This window comes from Hyperolius riggenbachi, chromosome 10 (genome assembly GCF_040937935.1).
Source record: "Hyperolius riggenbachi isolate aHypRig1 chromosome 10, aHypRig1.pri, whole genome shotgun sequence".
In the NCBI taxonomy this organism is placed as follows: domain Eukaryota; kingdom Metazoa; phylum Chordata; class Amphibia; order Anura; family Hyperoliidae; genus Hyperolius; species Hyperolius riggenbachi.
The window spans coordinates 271,091,539-271,111,057 of record NC_090655.1 but is presented as its reverse complement, the minus strand read 5'-3'; the positions used below and the strand labels follow the sequence as shown (position 1 = coordinate 271,111,057).

The window sequence follows — 19,519 nt, the reverse complement described above, 5'->3', positions numbered from 1 at the left end:
TTACTCAGTACTTTGGTTTCTTATAGCTGTAAAGTCCCTAGACTGAGGTGAAATGAAAAGATAAACATGGGAACATATAGTACTAAGCTTATATAGTACATACAGTGGCTTGCGAAAGTATTCGGCCCCCTTGAAGTTTTCCACATTTTGTCACATTTCATGGGAATTTCACGTGAAAGACCAATACAAAGTGGTGTACATGTGAGAAGTGGAACGAAAATCATACGTGATTCCAAACATTTTTTACAAATCAATAACTGCAAAGTGGAGTGTGCGTAATTATTCAGCCCCCTTTGGTCTGAGTGCAGTCAGTTGCCCATAGACATTGCCTATAGATCTATAGTACCTCAGCGCAAAATGGATAACACTTTACCCGTACAACCAGGGTGGTTCACAGTACCTGTTCTCGAAGTTCCCACCTCTGGTGAAATGCGGGGTGTATTCAGAAATCTTGCTGTAATCCCGACAACCTAGGGTCCGCTCCGTATGAAGACAGAGTGATCACGCTAGACGGATTTCCGGAATCCTCGGTCATGTGATCCACGTTGTAACTCGTGGACGTGCCCTCTATGCGTTCCACCGGCGTCACCTGCGTCCAGATAGTACTGCAAAAGATACGCAGACACAATAGTGCACACCGTAGGGGCTACAATAAGACCAAGCGCAAGATTCCACTTACTGGATAAAAGCTTTAATAATAGCAGTATTGCAACGTAGTAGCGTAGCCTCCACTTCCCGACTCGAGTTTCGGCTTTCGCCTTCGTCAGGGGAAAATCATACGTGATTCCAAACATTTTTTACAAATCAATAACTGCAAAGTGGAGTGTGCGTAATTATTCAGCCCCCTTTGGTCTGAGTGCAGTCAGTTGCCCATAGACATTGCCTGATGAGTGCTAATGACTAAATAGAGTGCACCTGTGTGTAATCTAATGTCAGTACAAATACAGCTGCTCTGTGAGGGCCTCAGAGGTTGTCTAAGAGAATCTTGGGAGCAACAACACCGTGAAGTCCAAAGAACACACAAGACAGGCCAGGGATCAAGTTATTGAGAAATTTAAAGCAGGCTTAGGCTACAAAAAGATTTCCAAAGCCTTGAACATCCCATGGAGCACTGTTCAAGCGATCATTCAGAAATGGAAGGAGTATGGCACAACTGTAAACCTACCAAGACAAGGCCGTCCACCTAAACTCACAGGCCAAACAAGGAGAGCGCTGATCAGAAATGCAGTCAAGAGGCCCATGGTGACTCTGGACGAGCTGCAGAGATCTACAGCTCAGGTGGGAGACTCTGTCCATAGGACAACTATTAGTCATACACTGTACAAAGTTGGCCTTTATGGAAGAGTGGCAAGAAGAAAGGCATTGTTAACAGAAAGCATAAGAAGTCCCGTTTGCAGTTTTCCTCAAGCCATGTGGGGGACACAGCAACCATGTGGAAGAAGGTGCTCTGGTCAGATGAGACCAAAAATGGAACTTTTTGGCCAAAATGCAAAACGCTATGTGTGGCGGAAAACGAACACTGCACATCACTCTGAACACACCATCCCCACTGTCAAATATGGTGGTGGCAGCATCATGCTTGAAGGGTGCATCTCTTCAGCAGGGACAGGGAAGCTGGTCAGAGTTGATGGGAAGATGGATGGAGCCAAATACAGGGCAAACTTGGAAGAAAACCTCTTGGAGACTGCAAAAGACTTGAGACTGGGGCGGAGGTTCACCTTCCAGCAAGACAATGACCCTAAACATAAAGCCAGGGCAACAATGAAATGGTTTAAAACAAAACATATCTATGTGTTAGAATGGCCCACTCAAAGTGCAAATCTAAATCCAATCGAGAATCTGTGGCAAGATCTGAAAACTGCTGTTCACAAACTCTGTCCATCTAATCTGACTGAGCTGGAGCTGTTTTGCAAAGAAGAATGGGCAAAGATTTCAGTCTCTAGATGTGCAAAGCTGATAGAGACATACCCTAAAAGACTGGCAGCTGTAATTGCAGCAAAAGGTGGTTCTACAAAGTATTGACTCAGGGGGCCGAATAATTACGCACACCCCACTTTGCATTTATTTATTTGTAAAAAATGTTTGGAATCATGTATGATTTTTGATCCACTTCTCACATGTACACCACTTTGTGTTGGTCTTTCACGTGAAATTCCAATAAAATTGATGCATGTTTGTGGCAGTAATGTGACAAAATGTGGAAAACTTCAAGGGGGCCGAATACTTTTGCAACCCACTGTATATATATATATATATATATATATATATATATATATATATATATATATATATATATCAGGATTCTGTGGTGCAGCTTTCCTCTAATTCCTGACAGGAGCTTCAGAAAGCAACATGTCAGGCCGAGCATTGTCGTTTAAATAGTTTCCCGGATTGTGGGCATGCTCAGAAGGCTATGCCCATATCCAAGATGGCCGCTGCTAAGCAGCGGAAAGGGCAAGAGGAGGGACTTCCGCCGACAGTACAACTGACAGCAAATCTCTCTCTCTCGCGCGCGAGAGGATGCCAGAATGCCGGGAGCCGCCATGATAGGATCATGTGTCCCTTCACCCCTGCTACACACGCACCAACAGAACGGCCAGAACCGGCCACAGACCCCCGCCGAGGCAGCCGCCAGCATAAAGGAGGTAGGAGAGAAAGAAGGATAAAAAATAAAAGTGGATGGAAACATTTTTTATAAGCAGCCTGCATGCTGTCTGTGTTTAACAGACTCGCAGCACCCGGTATCGATACTGGCCCTCTCTGAAGTGCATTTAGCACCCACTGGAGTCCTCCCCAGGGAAAGGGATAAACCCTGGAGGCAAAAAAAAAAAAATTAAAGATAGTCTCCATAGGAGAGGGAGGACAAAATAAAAAAAAATGGTGGTCTGCTGTTCAGCCAAAGAACTTATAGATACCATGTCCAATAGGGTTAAGGGGGCGGACCATAACCCATAGTCTGCTGCCATGGAAGCTACCAGGGAAAAAAGGTATTCATCTTTATAGACAAGTGAATAATATTGTGGTAATTTCAAAGACGTGTTAGGCTTTTAAAGCTCCTTTTTAGACATAATGGCCGGATATAGGAGAACCAATGGGGAAATGGTACAGTGATTAATGGTAGCTGACCAATGGGATAGCAAAGTAGGGGTGGACTTATGCTGCATATGACCCACCCCTTCCCATAGAGTATAAAAGGAAGTCAGCCAGAAGGGTAATTTGACTGCTGTTAGAGCAAGAGAGCATGTCACCCTGATCTACTGTGTCTCTATTGATGACTTGTCTATACAAATGAATACCTTTTCTTATGCCTTGCCTTTGAAAGCTCCTTCACACAAAATGCTTAATCACGTTATTGCTCCCATTGGAATCCATAGGAGACCTCTGATTGGGTGCTATAAACCACCCTCCAGACGTATCTCCACCAATCATCATTCAGAAAAGGCAGCCTGGGTTGGAGTGCAGGGACAGATCCACCTATATCAGCACATACCATAGGAACTGACAGCAAAGGCAGAATGCGTGTGCAGCCGCATATCCTCCAATCACCTTGCGCTTGGTGGGCGTCTTCAGCCACAGCCGCCAATCATCAAAGGCTATGATGTTCCCTCTAGTGTGCTTCCGCCAATACAGGAGTACTTCGGCGAAGTGCTCGTCTAAGTGGCCACACCCCCTCCCCTTTTACCTTTCCTGATCTTAGTCTTACGGGCAGGGTCATTATAAAAAGCAATTTGTGGCTGCAAATACATACACAGACGGTGCAGGGCTTTTGTTAGCATTAGCATATAAAGCCCCCACTCCACATTCATCGCCCCTATAGATTGCAACCGCTCTATGAGCATATATATAGCTCTTTATTGAGATGTTGCTCTGGATATTTGCCTGATGAAATACAGTACATTCTATGAGTGTTTTTTAGAACATTATTTTATTATTTTTTAGTGTTATTCTATAGCGCTGACATCTTCTGCAATGCTGTACAGAGTATATTGTTTTGTCACATAACTGCCCTTCAGAGGGGCTCACAATCAGGGCTGGATTTGTACTTTTGAGTGCCCACAGCCCTGCCTCCGAGCCCCCCTCCCCCCACCTGAACCCACTCATTAGCATTCTGTCCAACAACCTGACTAGGGATCATTGATTTGCAGGAGGAAACGCCTGTTTAAGTGACTCCTGTATATGTGAGTATGTTTTCTCTCTGAAAAATGATGAATTGTTTTTTCTGTTAGGGCCCGTTTCCACTATTGCGGCGTGCGTCTGCGAGACGCACGCCGGCACTGAGCGGGTGGGCGGGATCGCAGGCGAATCCCATGAGCCGTGCCATGCACGGCTATGGGATTCGCAGCCTCCGCCGCGAATTCTGAGGGGGGTTCCGGCCGAATCGCTCCCGCAAGCGATTCGGCCGGCGACGCTGTTATCCCCTATGGCAGAGTTTCCCTGCGCGATTTGCCTGCGGGGAAACTCTGCGGATTCGCGGCCGTTTCCGCGAGAGTGGAAACGGGCCCTTAGGGCTCTTTTCCACTAGCAATCACTTGCGCTAAACGCTAGTGATTGCGATTACGCAAGTGGCAATTTTTTCCTGTGATTGTGATCGCAATTTTGCTATGCAATGCATTGCATAGCAAAATCACAGTAAAAATCGCTCCACTTTTGTAAAAGTCGAATCGCAGTAGTGGAAAATACCTACTGCAATTCCTATTTATTTCAACAAACAGCCTCTTATCTCTGCCTAAGTCTCCGCCCTTCTAACCTTCTGCTTTTTTCAGCGCCCTAGGCCACGGCCTTTTTTTGGCCTTTCCAAAAATCCGGCCCTGCTCACAATCTAATCCCTACCATAGTTATATGTCTATGTATGTATCATGTAGTGTATGTATCGTAGTCTAGGGCCACTTTAGGGGGAAGCCAATTAACTTGCTGTATATGTATGTTTTGGGGATGTGAGAGGAAAGCTGAGTGCATGGAGGAAACCCACACAGACACAGGAATGGCATACATACTCCATGCAGATAATGCCCTGACTGTGATACGAACTGGGGACACAGGCCAGCCCTGCGGGGCGAAAGCACTAACTCCTACACCAACATATTTAAAAATGTATTATTTATCTAATTCTTCAGGGTTGCCTGTGAGAAAAGGTGATTTCATCTCTTCCTCCTCTTTTTAAACTATTTGATTTCATTTTCTTGCCTCTGATGGCTGCCTTATGGTTGAGTGCAGGTGATTTCACAAACAGTCTGCAGTTAGCCAATTCACCACAAGATGGCAATCTCACCTCTCCCAGGTGGAACGCACAGAGGAAGAAATCAAACAAAAAAAAGGAAGTGATGTAGCACCGGAAGTGATGAAACATAGCAAGACGAGGAGAGGAGACATTGTTGGAAGAGGTGATTGTGTGTTTGTTTGTTTTTAAATTATATATTTAAGATATTGAGGTCGGGGTGGCCATACTTTGTTACAGAGGAGGTCATAGTACACCTGACACTATCCTGATCATCCCCCTTGAAGTAATTGCCATACAAGAGACTTTTATATAACTGCTGTGACTTGTTAGCCAGTTTTCTAGTTGTCTGCCCTACATCTGCTATATATTTTGGTTGGCATCTTACTTTACTAGTCATAATTCAGACCAATCACATAACAGAGCAAAGCCAATCTGTCCAAGTATAGTCATGTCTCCCCCAGTATTGTCATTATCCTCTGGTATGTCATGTCCCTGCGCCCCACCCCAAATAATGGAATTTACTTCCCAGTATATCGATGTCCCCCTGTATTGCCATTATCCCCCAGTATGTAATGACCCCTACCCCAGTCATTCCATTTCTTCCCCAGTATTGCCATGTGTCCCCCATCATTGCCAATATCCTCCAGTATGTGATGTCCCCCCACCCCAGTAATGCCATGTCCCTCCTGTGTCCCCTGGCATTGCCATTATTCTCCAGTATGTAATGTCCAACACCCCAGTAATTCCATTTCTTTCCCAGTATAGCCATGTTCACCCTGAGTTGCCCCCCAGCATTGCCATCATCCTCCAACATGCAATGTCCCCCACCCCAGTAATGCCACCCCCCCCCCCCCCAGTATAACCATGTCCACACTCCATTACTTACCCCACCTCCATGCTGAGTAGTAACAGGAAGGATTTACATTGGTTTATAGCTAGCTGTCACAGTGTGCTCCAGTCCTCTGCTCCCATTAACCTCAGTCTCTGTGTCTCTGCCTCTCCTCATATCCTCATCTATCTACCACTACCAGCACTGCTGTAACATCACAGGAATGGTATCAGTGGGAGGGGGATGTGAGGAAAGAAGGCCAGCTTGAGAGGAGGCAGAGGGAGGACAGGACTGCAGCACGCTGTGAGTATAGTGCAAAGGTAGCTATAAACCAGCTTATTGTGCTTTCCTGCAATACTCTGCATGGCCCTACCACCCACAAGTGACAGCAATGGGGAGTGCTGGGGAGGGGGATTTTGTACCGGTAGTGTCACTATTGACAACTGTACAGCCTAGATAATACACCCGTTTATCTATCAAAAGGCAGCAGCATCCTGTACAGATCACATGACCACATCACTGAGGATGGATGAGGACCAGAGTCACATGACCGAGAGGATATTCAACCTCACCCTGGAGATCATCTACCTGCTGACCGGAGAGGTGAGGAGGATTCTGGGAGGTCACATGATGTCATTCCTATCTCTAGCAATAAAGCACACAGCTAGGTCCGGGTAAAGACAGGCAGGGACTTTATTAGCCTCTAAGCACACAGCCCTGAGGATGCACCTTTGTCCTCTCCAATCCCCCCAACCTCCTCTCCTGCCTGGCCAATGCAGAGTCTTTATTTCTGCTCCTCACTGCACCAGGAACTCAGAGAAAGTGCTGCTAGCCTGTGACATGGCTGTTTCCCTCTAGTGGTGTCTCTTATTATTTTCATCCCTAGAGGGAGAAGAGGAGATGCTGTGAGTCTGACACAGCTGAGTTCCCGGTGAGGTGAGTAGGCAACACTGCAGGCTCTGCTCACAACTCAGCATTTTTTTTTTGGGGGGGGGGGGCTGTCTAATACTGGTGGCACATCTGGCTATATAACTTGGGAGGTGGACTGCCTAATACTGGGGACTTATCTGGCTACCTATACTGGGAAGGGGGGCTGCCTAATAATGGGGGCTCATTTGGATTGCTATAGTGGAAGGTTGCCTAATACTGGGGCACATTTGGCTATCTAAACATGGGAAGGGGTTACCTAATGTTTGGAAAAACATTTGGCTACTTATAAGGGGACTGCCTAATACTAGGGGCACATATGCTACCTATACTGTGGGGGTGCATTTGGTGGTGGAATGGGCCAATTGGAATCTCCGCCTCTAGTGCTAGATAACCTTGTACTGGCCCTGCACTTAACTGACTGGAGAGGTGAAGAGGATTCTGGGAGGGCATGTAACCTTACTGTTGATCTTTCTATACAGAGTTTTCCTCCAGTGAAGTTTGGTGGTCATGTGATCATCACGGTGCCCCCACCTCACTCCCTGATATCTGAGGGACACAACAAGCAGAAGATTCTAGAAGTTACCAGGACAATGATGGAGCTGCTGACAGGAAAGGTGAGCGGTGCTGGGAATTATGGGACATTATCCAGTAACAGCAAGGGGTGTGTCTGGGTGGTAACTGTACTATTGTGTGTGTCAGGTTCCTATAAGATGTCAGGATGTCACTGTTTATTTCTCCATGCAGGAGTGGCAGTATAGAGAAGGACACAGGGACCTCTACAAGGACACCATGATGGAGAATCAGCCGCCCCTCACATCACCGGGTAAGAGGAGACTTTCATTTCTTGTAAAGGAGAGAGCCATATGGAGGGTCCCCTACATCCCCCATTATCTGATACACATAGAAACAATGGCCTTGATTCACAAAGCCATGCTAATACATAGCAGGACCGCGCTATGCATTTAGCACGCAATGTGATGTGCGTGAAGGTTTCCGCGTGGAAAGATTTACGTCCGCGCGATCAGGAGGGTTGTCATGCGGTAATGCGCGCACTACGGTGTAACAACCCTTGTGATTGCGCGGACGGAAATCTTTCCACGTGGCTAAATGCATAGCACGGTCCTGCTATGTATTAGCATGGCTTTGTGAATCAAGGCCAATTTATTCAGTCAGTGTGTGTTTCCTACAGATGTATCCAGTAACAGAAACCCACCAGAGAGATGTACAGGTCCTCTTTATTCCCAGGATTGTCCACAAGAAAATCACACCATCTTTCATGATTATCAGGTAGGTGGGGCTGAGGGTCCCCAGAGACTTCTGGTGTGTGCCATTGTTTCCTCCTGCATATGCTGTTATCTGTGTTCACATTTTAAATTATCTCTCACTTTATTAGGGTGGAGAACTTATACATGGAAGTGCTGTGGTTAAAGAGGAAGAAAAAGAGACATATGTGAGGAGTGATCAGCAGTCTATGGAAGAGGGTGACAGGATGAGGACAATTAAAGAGGAAGAAGAGACATGTGTGAGGAGTGATCAGCAGTCTGTGAAGGAGGGTGACACGATGAGGACAATTAAAGAGGAAGAAGAGACATATGTGAGGAGTGATCATCAGTCTGTGGAGGAGGGTGACATAAGGGCAAATAAAGAGGAAGAAGAAGAGATGTATGTGAGGCATGATCAGCAGTCTATGGAGAAGGGTGACATGATGAGGACAAGTAAAGAGGAAGAAGAGACATATGTGAGGAGTGATCAGCAGTCTGTGGAGGAGGGTGATATGATGAGGACAATTAAAGATGAAGAAAAGACATATGTGAGGAGTAATCAGCAGTCTATGAAGGAGGGTGACATAATGAAGACAATTGAAGAGGAAGAAGAAGAGATATATGTGAGGCGTGATCAGCAGTCTGTGGAGGAGGGTGACATAAGGGCAAATAAAGAGGAAGAAGAAGAGATGTATGTGAGGCGTGATCAGCAGTCTATGGAGGAGGGTGACATGATGAGGACAAGTAAAGAGGAAGAAGAGACATATGTGAGGAGTAATCAGCAGTCTGTGGAGGAGGGTGACATGATGAGGACAAGTAAAGAGGAAGAAGAAGAGACATATGTGAGGAGTGAGCAGCAGTCTATGGAGGAGGGTGACATGATGAGGACAAGTAAAGATGAAGAAGAAGAGACGTATGTGAGGAGTAATCAGCAGTCTGTGGAGGAGGGTGACATGATGAGGACAAGTAAAGAGGAAGAAGAGACATATGTGAGGAGTAATCAGCAGTCTGTGGAGGAGGGTGACATGATGAGGGCAAGTAAAGAGGAAGAAGAAGAGACATATGTGAGGAGTGAGCAGCAGTCTATGGAGGAGGGTGACATGATGAGGACAAGTAAAGAGGAAGAAGAGACATATGTGAGGAGTAATCAGCAGTCTGTGGAGGAGGGTGACATGATGAGGGCAAGTAAAGAGGAAGAAGAAGAGACATATGTGAGGAGTGAGCAGCAGTCTATGGAGGAGGGGGACATGATGAGGACAAGTAAAGAGGAAGAAGAAGAGACATATGTGAGGAGTAACCAGCAGTCTGTGGAGGAGAGAGACATGATGGGGACAAGTAAAGAGGACAGTGTTACAGAGGGCAGAACAGGTGAGTAATCAGCAGTAAATGTAGAATAAATGTGTATCTGTATTGCTGTTATGTAGTAGATAGTACAGTACAGTAAATATTACTGATATTTTACTATTTACTGATATTTTACTATGGCTAAAATGAACCCTACTCTCACACAGAAACCTCCCCTGGTGGTCCCTAACCCTAATGCTGGGAATACACAGTACGTTTGTACCTCTAAATCGAGCCATTAAATGGCTCGATTGATAAATTCCGACATGTCCGATCACCCGCCGGATCGATTCCGCGCTCGATACCGGAGGCGGAACAATGGAAAAAGATAAGGAAAACGAACAGAAGATAAGAGCAGCGCCCGCAGGGACATGCGGGAATCGATCCAGCGGCATAATCGAGTGATACAAACGTACCTTATATTCCCAGCATAAGACCCCCCACCCATTGTGTCGCCTAACCCTAAATTCACCTTAAACTGTAAACCCCCCCCCCCCCCCCTTTGCCACAGAGTCGCGATATGCGGCATGTAATGTACATATTGGTGCCCCGAGGCGCCTTATTAGCGGCAAGAATGTAACATTTTTGTGCCCGATAAATTCACGGTGCTGTTTTCTGAAAGGGCTTCTGCGCCCTTTTTTCCTGCTTCTGGACGATTTAGGCTACTTCCAAACCAAGACATTGCATTTTAGGGACGTTATGGTCGCATAATGTGTCCCTAATGCAACGCCTGGTGCTCTTGGATGTGGACGTCAGAGTGAGCCGCATTGTGCAGCTCACTCTGGCGTCCGTGATGCGTACTCTTGGACGCATGCGGCATCACGTGGTCCCGCCAGCCAATCGCCGCACAGAGCGGCGCTCCAGGAAGTAAACACTGCACGTCACACCGTGCAGTGAATATTAATTAGCCATGTGCCTGGCTGAGGAGGAGGAGGGAAGACCTCCTCCTTCAACACTACTGAGCATTTGCGCACAGTCATAACGCACAGCATGCAGCACTTTCAACTTACGTGCTGCGTTACAATGTAACACAACGTGGGCACTGTGAACAGCCCATTGAGTAATCATTGCTGTGAGTTGGGATGCGTTACAGGCTGCACTAACGTGCACCTGTAGCGTCCCACTGTGAAAGCAGCCTAAAGCACAACCGAGGTGACATGTGACATCATGAGATAGACAGTGCCTAGCACACAAATAACTAGGCTGTGTTCCTTTTTTTTCTTTCTCAGCCTGAAAAAGTTAAACATCAGGAATGCAAGTGACGGTTTCTAAGGACAACTCTGTGCAATACAGAGATAAAAATGTTTGCTCAAGTAGCAACAGGCAATATATCAATATTGAAGTAAAAACCTCCCCAACCGGGTTATGTGGGGGGTACTGGTGTGAGCCACACTGGTGTGCTGGGGTCCTTGCTGATCCCCCACCTCCCCGTGTATACGTATCAGGGAGGGGTGTAGCTATCCAGCACACAGGTGGGACAAGGAGAGCGGAATACAACTGGGTGAGTAGATAAGTCCGAGGGGCAGTGCTATCAACCACCTCAGCTCCTATGCAATACTACTCACAGCAGCTGCTCAATCAACATACTGGGAAACACATACATAGGGCCTGATTCACAAAGCGGTGCAAACTTTTTCGCGGACTTTTTCGCACGCAATTTGCCGCGATTCGCGCGATCGCAGACTTTTTCGTGCGCAATTTGCGCGCGCGAAAAAGTCCGCGATCGCGCGAATCGCGGCAAATTGCGCGCGAAAAAGTCCGCGAAAAAGCTTTGTGAATCAGGCCCATAGGGTGCAAATATATACAGTATGTGTTTCCCAGTATGTCGATTGAGCAGCTGCTGTGAGTAGTATTGCACAGGAGCTGAGGTGGTTGATAGCTCTGCCGCTCGGACTTCTCTACTCACCCAGTTGTATTCCGCTCTCCTTGTCCCACCTGTGTGCTGGATAGCTACACCCCTCCCTGATACGTATACACGGGGAGGTGGGGGATCTGCAAGGACCCCAGCACACCAGTGTGGCTCACACCAGTACCCCCCACATAACCCGGTTGGGGAGGTATTTACCTTAATATTGATATATTGTCTGTTGCTACTTGAGCAAACCTTTTTATCTCTGTACTGCACAGGGTTGTCCTTAGGACCCTATATATCATATGTCTTTCCCCTAGTACAATATTCTGAAGTTGTTTGTTATTAAGTGGCAGTTTCTGCCCGGGTCGGCACTGGGTCAGACTATAGCATAACCCTCAGGGCTCGTTTCCACTGTTGCGGTGCGGAATCGCCTGGATTCCACCGCGGACGAAATCGCATGCGGATGCGTTTCTGCATGCGCTTTTTTCCCGCGATTTCGCATGCGATTTCGCATGGCTAAGAAGCAGGCGAATTTAACCATGTCACTGCCTGTGTAAATTTCCATAACATTACATGCGAAATCGCGGGGAAAACCGCATGACAAAGCCACATGCGATTTGCCTATTAAAAGCATTGCGGGCGATTCGCCCGCATTCCAGCCGCATGCGAAATCTGACGTCTGGAGTCAGTGTAGGGAGAGCTGTGCTGCTGATTGAGGGACAGAGAGATAGCTTGCTGACACTGTTCTGTGTTATTCAGTGCTATGTAGCTGTGTGCCTGGAGTCAGTGTAGGGAGAGCTGTGCTGCTGATTGAGGGACAGTGAGATAGCTTGCAGACACTGTTCTGTGTTATTCAGTGCTGTGTGCCTGGAGTCAGTGTAGGGAGAGCTGTGCTGTTGATTGAGGGACAGAGAGATGGCTTGCTGACAGTGTTCTGTGTTATTCAGTGCTGTGGAGCTATGTGGCTGGAGTCAGTGTAGGGAGAGCTGTGCTGCTGATTGAGGGACAGAGAGATAGCTTGCTGACAGTGTTCTGTGTTGTTCAGTGCTGTGGAGCTATGTGGCTGGAGTCAGTGTAGGGAGAGCTGTGCTGCTGATTGAGGGACAGAGAGAGATAGTTTGCTGACAGTGTTCTGTGTTATTCAGTGCTGTGGAGCTGTGTGCCTGGAGTCAGTGTGGGGAGAGCTGTGCTGCTGATTGAGGGACAGAGATAGCTTGCTGACACTGTTCTGTGTTATTCAGTGCTGTGTAGCTGTGTGCCTGGAGTCAGTGTAGGAAGAGCTGTGCTGCTGATTGAGGGACAGAGAGACAGCTTGCTGGCACTGTTCTATGTTATTCAGTGCTGTGTAGCTGTGTGTCTGGAGTCAGTGTAGGGGGAGCTGTGCTGCTGATTGAGGGACAGAGAGACAGCTTGCTGGCACTGTTCTATGTCATTCAGTGCTGTGTAGCTGTGTGCCTGGAGTCAGTGTAGGGGGAGCTGTGCTGCTGATGGACAGAGCGATAGCTTGCAGACACTGTTCTGTGTTATTCAGTGCTGTGTAGCTGTGGGCCTGGAGTCAGTGTAAGGAGAGCTGTGCTGCTGATTGAGGGACAGAGAGATAGCTTGCTGACACTGTTCTGTGTTATTCAGTGCTGTGTAGCTGTGTGTCTGGAGTCAGTGTAGGGAAAGCTGTGCTGCTGATTGAGGGACAGAGAGACAGCTTGCTGGCACTGTTCTATGTTATTCAGTGCTGTGTAACTGTGTGTCTGGAGTCAGTGTAGGGGGAGCTGTGCTGCTGATTGAGGGACAGAGAGATAGCTTGCTGACAGTGTTCTGTGTTATTCAGTGCTGTGTGCCTGGAGTCAGTGTAGGGGGAGCTGTGCTGCTGATTGAGGGACAGAGAGATAGCTTGCTGACACTGTTCTGTGTTATTCAGTGCGGTGCGGAATCACCTGGATTCCACCGCGGACGAAATCGCATGCGGATGCGTTTCTGCATGCGGTTTTCCCCGCGATTTCGCATGCGATTTCGCATGGCTAAGAAGCAGGCGAACTTAACCATGTCACTGCCTGTGTAAATTTCCATAACATTACATGCAAAATCGCGGGGAAAACCGCATGACAAAGCCACATGCGATTTGCCTATTAAAAGCATTGCGGGCGATTCGCCCGCATTTCAGCCGGATGCGAAATCTGACGTCTGGAGTCAGTGTAGGGAGAGCTGTGCTGCTGATTGAGGGACAGAGAGACAGCTTGCTGACACTGTTCTGTGTTATTCAGTGCTGTGTGCCTGAAGTCAGTGTAGGGAGAGCTGTGCTGCTGATTGAGGGACAGAGAGATAGCTTGCTGACACTGTTCTGTGTTGTTCAGTGCTATGTAGCTGTGTGCCTGGAGTCAGTGTAGGGAGAGCTGTGCTGCTGATTGAGGGACAGAGAGACAGCTTGCTGACACTGTTCTGTGTTGTTCAGTGCTGTGTAGCTGTGTGCCTTCAGTCAGTGTAGGGAGAGCTGTGCTGCTGATTGAGGGACAGTGAGATAGCTTGCAGACACTGTTCTGTGTTATTCAGTGCTGTGTAGCTGTGTGTCTGGAGTCAGTGTAGGGAGAGCTGTGCTGCTGATTGAGGGACATAGAAATAGCTTGCTGACACTGTTCTGTGTTATTCAGTGCTGTGTAGCTGTGTGCCTTCAGTCAGTGTAGGGAGAGCTGTGCTGCTGATTGAGGGACAGAGAGATAGCTTGCTGACACTGTTCTGTGTTATTCAGTGCTGTGTAGCTGTGCGCCTGGAGTGAGTGTAGGGAGAGCTGTGCTGCTGATTGAGGGACAGAGAGATAGCTTGCTGACACTGTTGTGTGTTATTCAGTGCTGTGTAGCTGCGTGCCTTGGGTCAGTGTAGGGAGAGCTGTGCTGCTGATTGAGGGACAGAGAGATAGCTTGCTGACACTGTTCTGTGTTATTCAGTGCTGTGTAGCTGTGCGCCTGGAGTCAGTGTAGGGAGAGCTGTGCTGCTGATTGAGGGACATAGAGATAGCTTGCTGGCACTGTTCTGTGTTATTCAGTGCTGTGTAGCTGTGTGCCTGGAGTCAGTGTAGGGAGAGCTGTGCTGCTGATTGAGGGACATAGAGATAGCTTGCTGGCACTGTTCTGTGTTATTCAGTGCTGTGTAGCTGTGTGCCTGGAGTCAGTGTAAGGAGAGCTGTGCTGCTGATTGAGGGACAAAGAGATAGCTTGCTGGCACTGTTCTGTGTTATTCAGTGCTGTGTAGCTGTGTGTCTGGAGTCAGTGTAGGGAAAGCTGTGCTGCTGATTGAGGGACAGAGAGACAGCTTGCTGGCACTGTTCTATGTTATTCAGTGCTGTGTAACTGTGTGTCTGGAGTCAGTGTAGGGAGAGCTGTGCTGCTGATTGAGGGACAGAGAGATAGCTTGCTGACACTGTTCTGTGTTATTCAGTGCTGTGTAGCTGTGCGCCTGGAGTCAGTGTAGGGAGAGCTGTGCTGCTGATTGAGGGACATAGAGATAGCTTGCTGGCACTGTTCTGTGTTATTCAGTGCTGTGTAGCTGTGTGCCTGGAGTCAGTGTAGGGAGAGCTGTGCTGCTGATTGAGGGACATAGAGATAGCTTGCTGGCACTGTTCTGTGTTATTCAGTGCTGTGTAGCTGTGTGCCTGGAGTCAGTGTAAGGAGAGCTGTGCTGCTGATTGAGGGACAGAGAGATAGCTTGCTGGCACTGTTCTGTGTTATTCAGTGCTGTGTAGCTGTGTGTCTGGAGTCAGTGTAGGGAAAGCTGTGCTGCTGATTGAGGGACAGAGAGACAGCTTGCTGGCACTGTTCTGTGTTATTCAGTGCTGTGTAACTGTGTGTCTGGAGTCAGTGTAGGGGGAGCTGTGCTGCTGATTGAGGGACAGAGAGATAGCTTGCTGACAGTGTTCTGTGTTATTCAGTGCTGTGTGCCTGGAGTCAGTGTAGGGGGAGCTGTGCTGCTGATTGAGGGACAGAGAGATAGCTTGCTGACACTGTTCTGTGTTATTCAGTGCGGTGCGGAATCACCTGGATTCCACCGCGGACGAAATCGCATGCGGATGCGTTTCTGCATGCGGTTTTCCCCGCGATTTCGCATGCGATTTCGCATGGCTAAGAAGCAGGCGAATTTAACCATGTCACTGCCTGTGTAAATTTCCATAACATTACATGCGAAATCGCGGGGAAAACCGCATGACAAAGCCACATGCGATTTGCCTATTAAAAGCATTGCGGGCGATTCGCCCGCATTTCAGCCGCATGCGAAATCTGACGTCTGGAGTCAGTGTAGGGAGAGCTGTGCTGCTGATTGAGGGACAGAGAGACAGCTTGCTGACACTGTTCTGTGTTATTCAGTGCTGTGTGCCTGAAGTCAGTGTAGGGAGAGCTGTGCTGCTGATTGAGGGACAGAGAGATAGCTTGCTGACACTGTTCTGTGTTATTCAGTGCTGTGTAGCTGTGTGCCTGGGGTCAGTGTAGGGGGAGCTGTGCTGCTGATTGAGGGACAGAGAGATAGCTTGCTGACACTGTTCTGTGTTATTCAGTGCTGTGTAGCTGTGTGCCTGGAGTCAGTGTAGGGGGAGCTGTGCTGCTGATTGAGGGACAGAGAGATAGCTTGCTGACACTGTTCTGTGTTATTCAGTGCTGTGTAGCTGTGTGCCTGGGGTCAGTGTAGGGGGAGGTGTGCTGCTGATTGAGGGACAGAGAGATAGCTTGCTGACACTGTTCTGTGTTATTCAGTGCTGTGTAGCTGTGTGCCTGGAGTCAGTGTAGGGGGAGCTGTGCTGCTGAATGAGGGACAGAGAGATAGCTTGCTGACACTGTTCTGTGTTATTCAGTGCTCTGTAGCTGTGTGCCTGGAGTCAGTGTAGGGAGAGCTGTGCTGCTGATTGAGGGACAGAGAGATAGCTTGCTGACACTGTTCTGTGTTGTTCAGTGCTATGTAGCTCCTTCTGTAGGGCATACATATTAATTCGCCGCCGGGAGACTTGGGCGCAGGATACAGCCGGTATGGCTTATCCTGCTGCTGCACAACTCCCGGCGGTGTTAATTACTATTCCCCCTCCAGGTCCATCTGGATAGTGGGGAATGATGTAATTCGTCTTCTAGCTCTTGCTGAAGGCTGAATTACAGTTTTAGAAGTAACTTCAGCTCCGTCTTCTGACGGTGCCGAAGTAGCTCACTATAGCCGTAATTCCTATTATGATCTATGGTGGTGCTGGCTGTGCCCAAATCTCCTGCGCTGCTATTACAGAGATCATCCGTAGGTGTTCTGCTCCTTGCAGTTCACCAGCTAGGGACCCCAAAAGTACTTTTGAGGACAGATCCTGCTGTTATTTGTTGTTTGTGGTGTGTAGCTTATATACAGCACCTGTTTAGTATAGTGTAGTGTGTGGCTGCGTCAGTGTTACAGCCAGTCACTGTGCTAATATAGAGTGGTTGAGTGACCGTGTTGTACTGTAAAAATGTTGTCACCTGACATTGTCATACAAAGCGTTTCACATCACTGTGGAGCTTGTAGTGCAGTGTTAGGCCCACAATGCACAAGCAGCATATGTTGTGACCGCAGTGTGCTGTAACAAATTAGGCAGGAATATGCCAAATATTTAAAGCCTCTGATACAGTGGCTGCAACTAACAATTTTTAGGCAGGTCACACATCGACCATTCTAAAAAAAAATAATTAACAAGATACCAAACACAATTTCTTTTATTTACACTTTGTGAAAAACAATTGTGTAAAAGACATATTTTTTTTTGGGGGGGGGGCTGGGGTGAATGTTGCTATTGATCCCCCTTTGCCATGCCACTGCCCGGGTTTTTCGGACAGTTTTGACACTTTAAAAAAAAAAAATTTGAGGCTGACAATATGCCCTGAAGGTATTTGAATTTTCACCAGCCATTAAAGTTAGTGGGGTCCCCCGTGAACACTCGGATTGCAAACATTTGCAGAAGCGTTTGTGAATACTCCATGAATGTTCACATCACTAGTTTGGAGATGTATGCTGTGTCCATCGCAGTGGCAGAAATCAGACGTGGCATAGAGAGCCGTGACAATGATGGAAAGTCACAGCACGTGTTACATCACATTCGCTGTGACTGTCCTCCTGTTACTCCAGCTCACATTTACAGATTACCCAGCAAGCTCATGATGAAGCAGAACTCCCAGGAGTGTGTAAGGGGCTAAAGAGGACCAAAAAGCCCTCTTACTACAATGCCATGCAAAACAGAAATCTGCCTTCTTAAAGGAACACTATCAAAGTTTACATTTTTTCCAGAAGCCTTTTAGAAGTTAGAATTGACTTAGTAATGGCAAATAGTTATAGTAAAGAAAACATCCATCAGCTTATCAGACCTTGCATAGTGCTGGGACAGTGCAGTGGTGATGGGTTCCTCTATTCAGCTTATCAGACCTTGCATAGTGATGGGACAGTGCAGTGGTGACTGGTTCCTCTATTCAGCTTATCAGACCTTGCATAGTGCTAGGACAGTGCAGTGGTGACGGGTTCCTCTACTCAGCTTATCAGACCTTGCATAGTGCTAGGACAGTGCAGTGGCAGTGTTCTCCCCAGAGCATATTAGCAGGGCGCGCCGCCCGGGTAAGATTGGCAGCCGCCCAGGTAAAATTCAGCCACCCGTGTGGGATAATTAGCTAGGCATCCGTACACCAGAGACCCGATTCCGCCGTTTTATTACATGCATGCGGTTAAGTCCCGGGTAGCTGAAGGCTCTCTTTCCTTCCTTCTCTTCAATCAGCCAGTCAGCGTGTTTACTCTTTGGTGCCTCCCCCCCAGCCAGTAATAACAAAGAGGAAACGTGTGCTCCCCGCCCCTCACAAGTCCGTCTGGCCAGCAGCAGCAGCTGTCGTCACACCAGGGAGGAGAGATCATCCTTGCTCCTCACACAGAACGCACGGGCAGAGTGCAGGGCAGCGTGACGTTACACAGTGACAGCTCAGTCACTCCAGCACGCCCGTACTGCAGAGGACCTCTAACTCTTTCAACTTCACAAGACATCCAGGTAATTAGCTTCCAGCAACAGAAAAACAAACAAGTAGCACACGGACTACAGTATACCACTTCTGAGTAATTCAAAGAGAGGTCACTAAAGGAATGTGGCACCTTAATGGGCAGAAGTGTGTATCCATGCAAAGTCATGAATGTCAAAAAAGTGCCAACTTATCACTGTTCAATAAAAGTGACAGTCTCATAATAATACCTTAGACATTTGCACTGGGGGGAAGAGATTAGATCTACTTAGCTAGGGCTTCTTCCAGCCCCTAGCAGTCTTATCTGGTCCCTTTCTGTGGTTTTGCTGCCCTTCAGGCTGCTGCTGTCCCCTCCAAATGATCCCCAACTACAGCTGGTTGCATGCTAAGCCTCATCTGTGCACCTCTGTCGCTCATGCTCCTGTAGTCTGGAGAATTCTGCGTTTGTGTAGTTAATAGCGATAACATGCAATTCGCAGTGCTCATTTCCCACTATTATACTTTTTTTTTTCCGAACTGCAATCATCGGGCGATTGTGCTCTGTTTCCGGCAGCTATACAGCACAATCACAGGTAGTGGAAATTGTAGGTTGCGTTATCAGCGCAATTGCAATCACGTTTCCTGGTGGAAAAGTGCGCTTACTTCTCCACCCGGCTACCTTTTCATGCCACCCGGCTGAAAACATTTTCTGGGGAGAACACTGAGTGGTGACGGGTTCCTCTATTCAGCTTATCAGACCTTGCATAGTGCTAGGACAGTGCAGTGGTGACAGGTCCTCTATTCAGCTTATCAGACCTTGCATAGTGCTAGGACAGTGCAGTGGTGTCAGGTTCCTCTATTCAGCTTATCAGACCTTGCATAGTGATGGGACAGTGCAGTGGTGACAGGTCCTCTATTCAGCTTATCAGACCTTGCATAGTGCTTGGACAGTGCAGTGGTGTCGGGTTCCTGTATTCAGCTTATCAGACCTTGCATAGTGCTGGGACAGTGCAGTGGTGACGGGTTCCTGTATTCAGCTTATCAGACCTTGCATAGTGCTGGGACAGTGCAGTGGTGACAGGTTCCTCTATTCAGCTTATCAGACCTTGCATAGTGCTAGGACAG

At 47.8% G+C, this 19,519-nt stretch overlaps 1 protein-coding gene across 1 annotated transcript in view; it reads left to right on the top strand.

Annotated features, from left to right (window-relative positions):
• The first annotated feature begins 2,528 nt into the window (after window positions 1-2,528).
• LOC137537199 (zinc finger protein 182-like) overlaps window positions 2,529-19,519 on the top strand; it is a 98,650-nt gene continuing 81,659 nt past the window's right edge. The window contains exons 1-5 of the mRNA XM_068259308.1: window positions 2,529-2,645; window positions 7,457-7,591; window positions 7,722-7,800; window positions 8,167-8,264; window positions 8,371-8,602. Of these exons, the coding sequence (XP_068115409.1) occupies window positions 2,529-2,645; window positions 7,457-7,591; window positions 7,722-7,800; window positions 8,167-8,264; window positions 8,371-8,602 (661 nt within the window). The remainder of the gene's footprint in view (window positions 2,646-7,456; window positions 7,592-7,721; window positions 7,801-8,166; window positions 8,265-8,370; window positions 8,603-19,519) is intronic.